Source organism: Phasianus colchicus, chromosome Z, assembly GCF_987193195.1.
Source record: "Phasianus colchicus chromosome Z, bPhaCol1.hap1.1, whole genome shotgun sequence".
Classification (NCBI taxonomy): Eukaryota; Metazoa; Chordata; class Aves; order Galliformes; family Phasianidae; genus Phasianus; species Phasianus colchicus.
Genome location: NC_143476.1, coordinates 52,027,530 through 52,041,123, shown reverse-complemented (window position 1 = coordinate 52,041,123; position 13,594 = coordinate 52,027,530). Strand labels below are relative to the sequence as shown.

General features: G+C 37.7%; 1 protein-coding gene across 2 annotated transcripts in view; it reads right to left on the bottom strand.

The window, feature by feature from the left end:
* Positions 1 to 1,050: 1,050 nt before the first annotated feature.
* UBQLN1 (ubiquilin 1) overlaps positions 1,051 to 13,594 on the bottom strand; it is a 28,606-nt gene continuing 16,062 nt past the window's right edge. Inside the window, exons 3-11 of one of the 2 annotated variants that reach the window (XM_031602402.2) lie at positions 13,228 to 13,343; positions 11,428 to 11,690; positions 10,435 to 10,593; positions 9,533 to 9,776; positions 8,978 to 9,120; positions 7,906 to 7,989; positions 4,036 to 4,151; positions 3,553 to 3,721; positions 1,051 to 2,243 (exon numbers count right to left, since the gene is read on the bottom strand). In XM_031602402.2, coding sequence (XP_031458262.1) covers positions 2,088 to 2,243; positions 3,553 to 3,721; positions 4,036 to 4,151; positions 7,906 to 7,989; positions 8,978 to 9,120; positions 9,533 to 9,776; positions 10,435 to 10,593; positions 11,428 to 11,690; positions 13,228 to 13,343 — 1,450 coding nt within the window. In that variant the 3' untranslated portion in view covers positions 1,051 to 2,087. The remainder of the gene's footprint in view (positions 2,244 to 3,552; positions 3,722 to 4,035; positions 4,152 to 7,905; positions 7,990 to 8,977; positions 9,121 to 9,532; positions 9,777 to 10,434; positions 10,594 to 11,427; positions 11,691 to 13,227; positions 13,344 to 13,594) is intronic. The other variant, XM_031602403.2, reaches the window with a different exon arrangement.

Genomic DNA, 13,594 nt, shown 5'->3' with positions numbered 1-13,594 from the left:
ACTGCTTTTGAAAATTTCATCACAGAACTGCGTGGGTTGAAAAGGACCACAATGATCATCAAGTTTCAACCCTCCTGCTATGTGCAGGGTTGCCAACCACTAGACAAGGTTCTCCAGAGCCACATCCAGCCTGGCCTTGAATGCCTCCAGGGATGGGGCATCCACAACCTCCTTGGGCAACCTGTTCCGGTGTGTCACCACCCTCCGTGTGAAAAACTTCCTCCTAATATCTAACCTAAACCTCCTCTGTCTCAGTTTAAAACCATTCCCCCTTGTCCTATCACTACCCACAATCATAAACACCCCATTCCCCCTCCTGTTTATAGGCTCCCTTCAAGTACTGGAAGGCCACAATGAGGTTTTCCTAGAGTCTTCTCTTCTCCAAGCTAAACAAGGCCAGTTCCCTCAACCTTTCCTCACAGGAGAGGTGCTCCAGCCCTCTGATCATCTTAGTGGCCCTCCTCTGAACCCATTCCAAGAGCTCTACATTTTTCTTGTGCTGGGGGCCCCAGGTCTGAACACAGTAGTCCAGCCAGGGCCTCACAAGAGCTGAGTAAAGGGGGACAATCACCTCCTTCTCCCTACTGGCCCCTCCTCTTAATACAGCCCAGAACACAGGTGGCCTTCCAAGCTGCAAGCATACACTACTGGCTCATGTCCAGCTTCTTGATTAGCATCTTTATTCTAGCTAGTAATTTTAAGCCATTTGAAAGCAATGTTTTTTTAAACAAACTAAAGTTATACTTACCATCAGAAGATTATTCAAACCAATATTCATAGGAATTCAGTGACAATGCCCACAACTATCCAAAAGCAAGCAAATGCTATTCAGTATCACACAGCAGTATATTTTATTGCATTACCCCAACTTTAGATAAAGTAGCGGTCTTCAATATCAGATGCCTTAGACTCTTTCCTTCAGAGCATACTCAAAGAGTTCTTTACAAATCATACCCCCGAACTGGTAAATATTCCCAGGCCAGCTGTTAAGACATCTGTGATCTCAAATTCCAAAACATCAGCTGCGAACACAAACACACCAAGCCAAGATGCTGAAAGATTTTCGTATTTATTTATTTTCTGTGCACAGTAGAGGTTACTACCAGTAAAACCTCAGAAGATATACAGTATTTTTTTCATGGAGCTTGAAAGTAATTTGAGTATCACATGACGACAATGTGCGAGACTGATGTTTCCAATTACTAAAATCAATACATGTTAGAATCTCAATGAAACAAACCAAAAGGCCTCAGAAACTGTTTCTGAGCACAAGGCAGTACCTCTTTAGTTTGCACAACAATTAAAGTAATTTACAGTTAATCTTTGTGAATATTGAGACAATTTTACAATGCAAGATTCTGTACTTAGACTTAAAGAGATAACCAGAACATTGACTGCAGTATTTTAAATGAACTTGCTTAAGCTTTTTTTTGCTGAGATGGTTATCAAAGAGGCTGGAATATTCTACACTGAAAACATGGCATATGACTTTTCTTTTCCTGGCTTTTTGGTTACTTATAATTTTATTCTATTGCAATGTGTAAATTTCTAGAAACGAGCTATCTCCATTGTATATACTGTGTTTATACTTTATACAAATTAAAGCAAAAATGGTAGATTACTCAAGTGGTATAAATCTTACAGTGTTCTGCTAGCAAAAAAAAAAAATACATGCTGAAATCACAATAAGCAGTATTGGTATGCACAAATTATAGCTTCAATCAATTTTTTTCCTTTTTAATTTGTACTCTACATTAAATTACTACTGAAGGCTAATGTTTAAGCAGGAAATAAACTGGACAGTTGCAAGTGATACAAAACTTGTTCACGCAACTGTGAAAGCTGATATAGTTTCAAAAAATCACAGATAATGCAAAACAGAAGATGTGTGATGCATGCAACAACTGAGAAAATTCACTGATCCCCATTGTTTGCAGAGAACTACTGCACTCCACCTTAAAATGTAGATTGATTTTAGTTGTAACAAGACAATCCCAAGAGTCAGAATGAAATAAAAGCAAGTATTTTAAAGATTTAAGAGCTGTTATCAAAAATAAATTACATTTTTTCAAGTTAAAGAAAGACTGCTATGAAGGCTGAGAACCAAGGAGCCTTTCAATAGCTGCATTGATGTCTCCACCTGTTGCTATTAGCGCTTGCAGGTTTGCTTCACGGTTCAGAAAGCCCATCGCACTCAGCTGCTCCAGTTGTTGCTGAAATCTAACTTCTGGATTTTGGAACTGCTAAGAATAAAATTTCAAGTTGTAAATCCATAGTACACATTTTGCAAAGTACTTGATTTAAACACAGTGGCTTCTGCACCACTTACATGACACTCTTAAACTACAGGAAAAGAAAAAAAAAGAATTTGGTACATTTGTGATGTAAGAATAACTTCTTAATACAGCCACAGATACAGATTATATACATATCTGTATTTGGCCCCATTCTCCCTCCATATTTTATATTGAATAATATAAGTATTAAATAAGCATAAAATAGATACAGATAATTTAAGAAATGAAATGGTTCAAACTAGTAATGTCAGACAGTAGAATTTCGATGATGTCACTGCTGGCAATAGTGAATGTCTCAGGCTTTCTTTTCTTGGTATTAAAGTCAATTTGTTTTTAATCTTTCAAGTATTTGTTGATTAAGTTACCAGAATTCTAACTGTTGGAAAGCTTCAGCCTAAAGCAAACTCACAGTTGTGCTTTATGGGTCGATACTACTGATTCATAAACTCATGGCAAAATTCTCCAATTTAAAAGCATTTTTGAATGAGAACAACTATACGAAAATAATGTGCTGGAGTAATACTAAGAAGTCACTTTAAACCAGTGAGATTTTAGATGTTAACACAGAACTTGCGCAGCTACTGTTAATTACGCTTTTGTTCTAATTCAACAGTTTCATCCATCAAGGAACTATTACCAGTAGAAGCTCCAAGCCAAAAGAAAGTAAAGACAATCCAAATTAGAACAAGTCCCCCTCACCACTACTTGCTTCTCCCAAAGCCCAACTAAACAAAACAGTCAATCAGTAGCCCAAGTGTTCACAGCCTAACAAAAAACCTGCAGAACACCCATGAAGCAACAATTCATGGAGAATCCAAGTAACTGGAGTGTGGCTATTCCAAAGCATTGGACAGAGGCTGTCACAGCTACAGAGTAACAGACAGCACTGCTAACAAACATCTGTGCTTTCTGCATTTTTAAGTTCTTGTCTGAGCACACATTTCACTTGTCAGCAAACTTCATCACATCAATTTGCTTCATACAAGGCATTTCAGAAATTCAAGGGTATGAAGATGAATACATTAAAAGGATTAAATGTTCAGAGGACACTTTTACTCAAATTTAATTATTTTCAGCATTTACCTGCACAGCTGCAACGCCATTTTTAAGCTGCTTCTGCTTTTTTTTTTTTTTTTAATAGCAGAAGTACTCTGAGCTCTCCTCTCAAGTCTCAGATTTGTTTTAATTTGTTTTAAGTGAAAACTTTAGCAATAATTAAAAAAAAAAAAATCTAGTCTGCAATTATGTGCTTTACCTGAGCATTTGCACCAGCAAGTGCCTGCAACATTTGCTGAACAAACTGCTGGTGACTGGGTTCAGCAGCTCCTGATGTTGGATTTGTACTGTCACTGGGAACAGAAGTAGGTACATTGGACCCTGTAGGAGCTCCAGTGCTTCCCAGTCCACCTAAACCAGGATTAAATCTGCACAAGTGACAGAAACATAAATAAGTCAATTGAATAGTAAACCCATGCTTAATTGCAGTGTCTCTTCTAATCCCATGCGTTACTACGATGTAAAAATTCTGTCAAACACAGAGTAGGTGACATACTAAGACAAAAACAATAGTCATCACTGTTCAAAAAAATGTACTGCAAAACAAGCTTAGTGAAATTAAAAAAAAAAAGACGACAAAACGAAGAGTTTTCACAGGATAAAATCTCTACCTGTAAAAAGAAGCCCAAGAGAACAGCACAAGAGAAAAGCTGCTTTCTAAAACTGTGACACCGAGTCTTACCCTGGTATAAGTCCCGGTGCTTCTGTTGCCAGAGTCTGCAAACCCTGCTGAATCTGTAGTAAAGCCTGCATCGCTCTGGGGTTTGACATAGCTGATAGCGTGTCAGGATTCTGCATCTAAGAAAATGACAGATTTGTGACTGAATCATATACAAGCACTCAGCATTAATTTTTAACCACTTAATGTTTTACAGAATCTGATATGCTTTCAGAACTTGCTTTCTCATTTTAAATTTGAATATTTACACAAAATCCTTCAAAGTCTGGGGGGTTTCTTGAGAAAACTTTCACAGGAGGTGATCAGTGAACTTTCTCTGATGTGAACAAAGCCTTTCAAATAAGGAGTATACCAAAATAATATTTTTCAATACCGCTTCTAAAGACTATCATATTTCAAAGCCAAGGAGTGTCCTATCCCATCATCATTCCAGAATTAGTCTCTTATATCACTCTACTGGTAAGCAACAACACTGAATAACTGTTAGTCAAAATTTATTATATCTAATAAAAAATTACAAAAATATTTATTTCCTAGCTGAATTCAGACCACTGAATTATAATCATGACAACCTGTGCATGTGTTCATATCTGTAATTCCCTTGCAGACTATAGAAATGGAAACAAAAATACTACAAAACATACTAGCAAGCAAAATCACAGTATTAAAGGACCTTTACTGTGACTTCAACTGCTTTTTCACATCCACAGACAACTTAAAAAGCAAATCCTTCTGATTCCTGAAGTTAAATGTCCTGAAATCAGACCATTTCAGATACAAGATCAAAACTTACAGCCTACCCTCACCTCTGCTTACAGATGCTACTTACAAACAAAAGCTATTCATTTCAATTACAAGTGAGACAGTTTTAGTAGCTGGATCGAATTCTAACAGCAGACAGGCTGATAAATCTTAGCAGCCTTTACTTGGCAACTAGACCAAATCTCTTCTGTTGCAAAAACATTTGATTCACGAAGAAATGCACATTCTAAGGTCAATCTTCCTCTGGTCCAGAGCAGAACTACAGAACAAGGCATTAAGAAGTCCAGTCTGGAATACGAGTGCACAGCCGCACTTAAGTCTTGTTATCTGTTAACATTCTCTGTTAATCTCTTGGATTTTTATTTTCCTGTTAGTTAAAAGTCAGAGAGTAACTAAATAAATAGCTGGCAAAATCTACTGAAATCTTGCAGATCATTTAAAGGAGATCACATGGCACGTGCGGGACAACTCAGGAATCAGACTCAGATAGCATAGATTCATGAAAGGCAGGTCCTGCTTGATCAACCTGTTCTCCTTCTATGAGCAAGTGATCCACCTGGTGGATGAGGGAAAGGTTGTTGATGTAGTCTACCCAGACTTCAGCAAAGACTTTGACACTGTCTCCCATAGCATTTTCCTAAAGAAGTTGGCAGCCCCTGGCTTGGACAGGTACTGCCCAGAGAGTGGTGGCAAACACAGTCACCAGCTGGTGATCAGCAGTGGTGTTCCCCAGTGGTCTGTAGTGCAGCCTGACCTGTTCACTATCTTTACTGATGACCTGGATGAGGTACTGAGTGCACCCTCAGTAAGTTTGCATATGACATCAACTTGGCAGGAAGTATCAATCTGCCTGGGGTAGGAAGGCTCTACAGAGGGATGAGGATAGGCTGAATCTCTGGGCTGAGGCCAATGGGATGAAGTTCAACAAGACCAAGTGCCAGGCTCTGTACTTTGGCCCAACAACCCCAGGCTTGGGGCAGAGTGACTGAAGACTGTAGAGGAAATGGACCTGTGGGTATTGGTTGAACATGAGCTAGCAGTGTGCCCGGATGGCCAAGAATGGCATCCTGGCTTTCCCAAAAACAGTGCTACCAGCAGGAGCAGGGAAGTGATCATCCCTCTGTACTCTGCACTGGTAAGGCTGCACCTTGAGTACTGTGTTCAGTTTTGGGCCCCTCATTACAAGAAAGATATCAAGGCCTCTGGTGTTCAGAGAAGGGCAACTAAGCTGGTGAGGAGTCTGGAGCACAGGCCTTATGAGGAGTGGCTGAGGGAGCTGGGATGGTTCAGTCTGAAGAAAAGGAGACTCAGGGGTGACCTTATCCCACTCTTGAACTACCTGAAGGGGGACTGTGCTTGAGGTTGGGGTCAGCTTCCTCCAGGTAACTAGCAACTGGACTAGAGGGAATGGCCTCAAGTTGTGCCAAGGGAGATTCAGTTTGAACATCAGAAAACATTTCTCTCAGAGAGTAGTCAGGTGCTGAAATGGGCTGCCCGGGGAGGTGGTTAATCACCAACCCTGGAGGTGATCAAGAAACATTTAGATGTTGTACTGTGGGAACATGATTTACTGGGAAATAGTAGTGATATGTGGACAGTTGGAGTGGATATCTTAGAGGTCTTTTCCAAGCTTGGTGAGTCTATGATCTTCACAAGAAAGCACTTTGGGCTCCTCCAAGTAAGCTGCTGTAATTATTCTGTTTAAGTAAACAATCTTTGAACTGTGGCTTGCTGTCAAATATTCAGAGTTGTTTTTACAGAAAGTGGTGGCCCAACAATTTCTGGAATACTGCTGTGACCTGGACCTTATCTGAGTACTGGCAATTCTTGTGAAGACTCCTAAAAATTGCAGATAGAGTAGTTCACTGCTGAATTTTCCTACTTCTTCTGGATAACTGCCCTTTAATGCAAAAGATGCCTTCTCCTACACAGAGGAATACTTTATAGTTTGTCACCCAATCCAACCATATAGAGCCAAAAGATAAGTGAGGAAGTATGAACTGCAATATTATCAACATTCTGAGGATAACTCAAGTACCTTTCCACTTTACTTCACACCCTAATACAGCAAGTCATCTGAACCAACAGAGTGAAGACAGAAGCAGTTGTGTCTGCACCATACATACGAAGGTGATACCAACGTGAGGAAATAATCAAAGGAAAAAGCTCATAATAGTGATTCCTGCTGTATCTACACTAATGCGCATTTATTCACAGATTTCAAAACATAAGTATGGTGTTAGTTCATCAAACAGAGTCATTAGAAAGAAGTGAAGTTACAAAACAATACAGGCATTCACGCAGTTAAAACAATTTAAGTCATTTACTCTGAACAATTAAGTTATTACTATAATTCCTGTGTATGTTACTTTATTTGTAACATTGCTTGCTTGCAGTAAAAGCAATGCACATTTACTCAAATTTATATGGACCGTCCAGTGATGGAAGCTATACAACTGGATTATGTATTTAATTCCCAATATTTTTGTTTTCTCCTATTCAAAGAACACAGTACCACTACTCACAGTAACAGCTAAAATCATGGAGACACCCAAGCAACAAGCACAATGGTGTTCACAAGGAACATAAAGCAATTCACGGGCTTTTGCTTCTTCAGAACCCAGTCTACTCTGAATTAGATGATTTGGGTCTTTCTTTGCACACTGCAAATTGCCTTTACTCAAATATTTAAGGTGAGGTGGAACAGCAGTGGTTTTTCCTACAGTGGTAGGAAAAACACAGTGAAAGATTACTCTATGGAAAAAAGTACTAATATTTTTGTTTTATTTACAAAACAAATCACAGAGCAAAAAAGTGTTCTCCAGCTATAGTGCAGTATGAGTCATTCTTTCTAAGCACAGAAACAAGAGTAAATCTAAACAGTTGTGCCAATCATAGACAAAAATATCCACCAAAAGGTTTAACTTTTTGAAAGGATGGAGAGTCCAAGCAAGAATTTATTTATCATGGAACAAAATAACTTGGTGTCTGAAGCCAATCAGAATGTATGTAACAGTCTAGCTATTAATTAAGCCAAGAAAAGACACCAGTTTACTGGAAAAAAAGACCTTCACTGAGGTGCAGACATTTAATAATAGTATCTCATCTTACTTGCTGAAGGAAAGTAGGAAGCTGTTGTCTCATTTGCTCCTGAAGCTGAGGATTTCCAGCAAATAAAGGATTATTCAACATCATCTATAAGACAAAAATATTTAAACTCAAAGATCAAGCAGTAAAAACCATTGTGGGTTTAGAGACACTTACTTAAAAAACATGAATCATAGAGAATATGATAAAGAATACAATAATCATCTAAGAAAACTCAAACTCTCAAACACAACTATCTCCTTCAACTAAAACTTGTTATGAGCCACCAGCATAAAGACATTGCAGGGATTTTTTTTTTCTGTTATCTTTTCTTAAGTGGAAAAAGTTGCCAGATTCCTGCCAAGACAATCTCATTTATATTATAAGATAATCATCTTATAATCTGAGCACTTTTGCTCAGCCTCTGCTACATATCTAAATGATAGTCTCTCCGTAAAGATCATCTGCAGAAGATCAGATCCAAGCCAGTATTCAATACAGAAAATAAAATACTTTATCTTTGTTTAGCATTTGACTTTGGCTATTATTTGTTTAACTGAAATGTGAAAACACTTCTAAGATATTACTCACAGAACAGCACTATCTGTAATTCAATAGCAAGCAAGAGCCACAGGTAAGCAATTAAAACCAGAATAACGCCTAGAAACAGCACCAACTCTATCCTTTCACTTCTCTCATCTCAGACTACTGTGGTTATTTATTTACAAGGAAGCAGATCTACCTTAATGTACAAGCATTTGTTTTCTCTACCTGGCTCTCGTACTAGGTCACAAGTTCAGGGCTGTACAGAACATACACAAACTGACAAGTTATTTCAGAAGAATGCCTGGCAGATGTCCAAATATAAATAGAAGAAACTCACTGCAACAGATCGTTAAAGGTAACCTGGTAATAATTTATGTGAGTTAGGCATTAACATACTTGAAAAACTGGGCAATTCACTGTAGACAAGTGTTGAATTGTTGCTCAATTACCATCACCCTGTAGTGAAAATCAAACTATCATACAAAAAAATTTAAAAAATAAAGTCAATGCACACAGTACATCAATACATTACTATATCAGACACATTTACCTGCACTGCAAGATCAGGATTCTGGCTTAATGACTGCATCATACTTCTCATATATGGCGCTGACAACATATTCTGCATAAGTTGCGGGTTCTCAGTTATCTGTTGCAACAAGCTTTGCATTCCTGGTGTGTTGAACATACCAGCTTAAAAAAAAAAGTAAAAGATCACTTTATTAAACATCTTATCAAATGAGTCCCTGAAATGCGTTTTAATGTGGTTTTGCATACACAGATGCATCTGTCTCCTTAAAATACGTTAAGAAAAATGCTGTATCTAACAAGTAGGCCCACTAGGCCTGTAAGTCATCAACTGTTTTCATGCTTGTCTGCAAACAGGAAAAATACCATCACTCATTTAGGGATTTCCTATTGTTGTTGTTTTAAGGCAATACTCACACAGTATCAGTTTACTTTTCACGTTTTTATACAGAAGACTTTGATACTCGTCAAATGCTGCACTAAAGAAATAAAGGCTCTGAATCAAAATTTCTCTTTCTAATAAAATGATCATTTCAGCAAATTTCCCAAATACATTCAACTGCAATAACAAACACACCTCCTAGTCCAGGTCCCAAATTTGGTATGGTTGAGCTCTGTCCTGTACTGGCAGACGTATTATTTCCAACGTTAGTACTGTCAGCATTCTCACCACTTGTGCTGGTACTTGTTGTAGAACTCTGAGAACTGGACTGAGGAGCCCAGGGATTTGGTAACGGATCTCTATTTTCTGTACGAGATGGCTGACTGTCCCCTCCTGATGATGTATTGCTTACTAAAGAAGCAAATGGATTACCTCCAAACTATAAAGGAAGGAAAAGCAAAACATGTATCATCCACTAAAGCAAACTGTTTTTAAGTTTGCTATAAATGGCAAGTTACATTTCCAAAATTATCATAAAGATAAATGTTGATGGCTCTTGATCAGTTATTCTCACCATTCTAAAGTAACTTAAGAGTAAACATGGAGAAAGAAAATGTAGTCTTTCTAAATAAAGTCTCTCTTCTTTTTGAAAGTAGAATTTCTACTAAACTAGTATTTTGATAAGACTGTATATCCTACAGCACCTTACAACTGTTAAAGTCTTTTCCCATTTTAGGTTACATATTACTAAATCCACCCGTATTAACTTACCTGGAGCTCGCAAGTTTACAAGTTGAAGAAGTAAAAGAATTTAGATTATGTAGTAACTTATTTAATATAGAAATTTGTTAACTTCAAAATAGCTTCTCAGACCCACAACGCAATATCTGTACTTCTTCAAGCTTAAAGGAGCACAGAACATGTAAAAAAAAAAAAAACAAATCCTTCCCTTTCTCCCTCTCAATAGAGAGAGAAGGCCATGTGAATTCAACCTTCAAGAAAACTTTGCTAAGTACACATTTGATAAGTTATATAGTTTATATTCTTTCATTTTTTAAAAATATTTATTCTCAGTGGCATCTGAGATCTTTTCTCACCTGTTCCTGTGCTGCATTCAACATTGGCTCCTGAATATCTGTATACATACGTCGCAAAGCATTGTATCCACCTGGTATACTTTCAAGGTTGCTCAAGGCTCGGTCTTGGTTTCGCATCATTTCCTGCATCATTGCAGGGTTTCTAGCAAGTTCTATTGTCTAAGAAAGTGGAACGTTTAATCTGTATTAATAAGAAATCCATTCTAAAATGAAAATGTCAGCATCTGACAGCATCTCTTTTACTAGATCTAACCCTGATACTAAAATTAAAGCCAAAATCAAGAAGCCAACTTAGTAGGAGCCAGCAAAATTTGATACTTAATATGTGTTCTGCCACAGCTGTGACTATATTGGTTAGGTCAAGAAGCACTGCTAAAGAAAAACCTTGTACATATTCTTCTTTCTCCTCTCTTCACCTTTTTTAACACAATGTACTTCTGCCATCAGAAGCTTGTGTACATGCTCAGAAGTACACTCAGAGTGTACTTCTAACATCATTACAGTGCACAGCTTATAATGGAAACTTTAAATAGCCTCATTTTCAAATGCCCTCATTTGCTTTTTGAGATCTTTTGCCACACAACGTATCTTACATAACAGGCAACTTCAGAAGCACCCAGAAAAGTACCCATAGTTAGGTAAACTGGAAATAAGTACAGTTTACCGAAAGTAATAATTCTCCAAAACTTGCTGACTAACAGAACAGGGGATTTCAAGTGCACACAACTGTATCCAACTCTAAACTCACAAGATATTATCATAAAATCTTCAACATCTATCAAAACCATGCTGCAGATTTTCTGAATTATCTAATACAGACTTTAACAACTATAAACATAACAAGTTGCCTACAGTGACACTTTATAGACTTTCTAAAAAACTCAAGTTTTTCAATAATATTTCTCAATACTCAACTACAGACATGCAGTTCTTGCTATGTCATTCAGTTACAGTATGATCAAAGGTCACAAACTCAGAGATCTTTCTACATACCTGCCTCATTATATCCGGATTATTCAGCATATGTCCAATTTCTGGATTTCTCTGTATCAGTTGCTGCATTTGAGGGTTAGCCATAATTAATTGCCTCATCAGGTCAGGATTTGAAAGCACATTCTGAATAAATGGATTTTCCATTATCTGAACCATCATTTCTGGGTTGGACATGAGTTGCCGTTGCATCTGACTTTGCAACTCTGAAAAGCTTGATGTATTTAAGCCCAGGCTACTCAAGCCCGCCAAACCTCCAAGGCCACCTTTAGAGGAAAACATAAATATATAATTGAATTTACATTTCTTATAGTAAGTCTAAACAGAACAACACCTTTTGAAAATGCAAAATACATGGATATATTCCACATTTCAAAAGTAACAAAATTCAGTGGAAAGTCCATCTTCATGAGCCTATTAAGCAGTCATTCATTAAGTCTGCTTTTTTAAATAACAAAACATCTAAAAAAAATCCAACAAATTGCTTTGAAATAGAACTTATTACAATGCTAACAACTTCTGATCTTCCACAGCTTAGGAACGAATGCTGCTTGAATTTTGAGGCCTTGACTTTTTTTTTTCCTTCTGATATGTTCTAGTCCATTTGTGATAACCATTTATCTGTCCACTCTTGTTTAGACTATAACTGAAAGAGACTTCACAATATGATGTATATTGCCCATTCTAATTTAAAGTAGAGCTCTTCTTTTTCACTGCTGCAACAAGAACTAATTAATAATGCTTTTACTTCCCTTCCTTTGCTGAATCCAAATAGAGAACTTTCGTATTTTATTTAAGATGTAGTCAGCTATAGAATTGGTTACACCTAAAAAATGCAATTGCTTAACACAGCTTTTTCAATTCTGTTGGTTTTTTTTTTTCTTTTTTCTTTTCCAAAGAAGCAAATGAGATGAAAAAATGAATTAGAAATATTGATATTGCTGAAATAGTAATTTCAAGTGAACACTGCAGTCTCCTTTTTCATGAAGGAGAAACAACATGCTTGGAAACTGAGAAAGAATAGACGATAAGATTAGCAGCAATTTTGCTGCTTCTGTTCCAGATCTCGGCTTTGTATTACAGATCCTACTTTATCTTTACTTCCCTCATGCCAACTCAGACAGACTCTTAAGGAGAGGGATGACACTGGGAAGAGAGTAATTACTAGTAATGCCAGAACACAGCATCAGTAGCACTCTACTAGTGAAGGTCAAACAGCTCATATCTATAGCCCCTTCCTACAATCTGTGTCACAGGAATTTGTAATTAGCTTTGGTTTCTGCCTTCTTTTTTTTTTTTTTTGAAGTCTTGATTGCATTAGACCAAAGCTTCAGAGAAAATTATCTGTACCCTGTAGAAGATACCCACCAGCGAATCAGAGAATACTCTGAATTGGAGAGGACCTTGAAGATCATCTTGTTCCAACTCCCCCTGCCACAGGCAGGGTTCCAACCTATCAGCTGCCCAGGGTGACACTCAACCTGACCCGGAACACCTCAAGAAATGGGGCATCCACAGCTCCTCTGGGCAGCCTTTCCCAGTGCATAATGACACTCTAAAAGACATCTAACCAAAATCTCCCCTATTTTAGTCTAAAATCATTCTACTCTTTCCTATCATTATCAAACTGTGTAAAAAGCTGGTCTTCCTCCTTATAAGTTCCCTTTAAGTACTGGAAGGACACACTGAGGTCTCCCTGGAGTCTTCCCTTCTCCAGAGTGAAAAAGTCCAGCTTCCTCAGTTTTTCTTCGTATGAGAGGAGCTCCACCCCTCCTGTCCATGAGGTCTAACAGATATTCTTACCCAAGCCAAAAGGGTTGCTATTTGTTGAAGTTGGTGTTGAGGTACTACTGCTTGATGCTGACGTGGTAGCGGTACTCCCGCTGCTGTGTGTTTGCTGAGCTTGATGGTCTTGGGATCTAAAAAACAGAAAGACAGATTCAAAATTACAAATGTAGCAAGGCAATTTAAATAATGTCATTAAACACAGCAAGGGTGTCAAGGATACTTGACAATCTTAGTTTTTCATTTTGATAATTTCTGAGAATCACATCTCTCTAGATGGCTTCCTGTAGTAAGTCTTTCAGACATCTGTAACATCATCTGTTCTTCAGAAGAGAAGTTTCAAATATTAAGAAAATGAATGGGCATCATTGCAGCCATTACCACC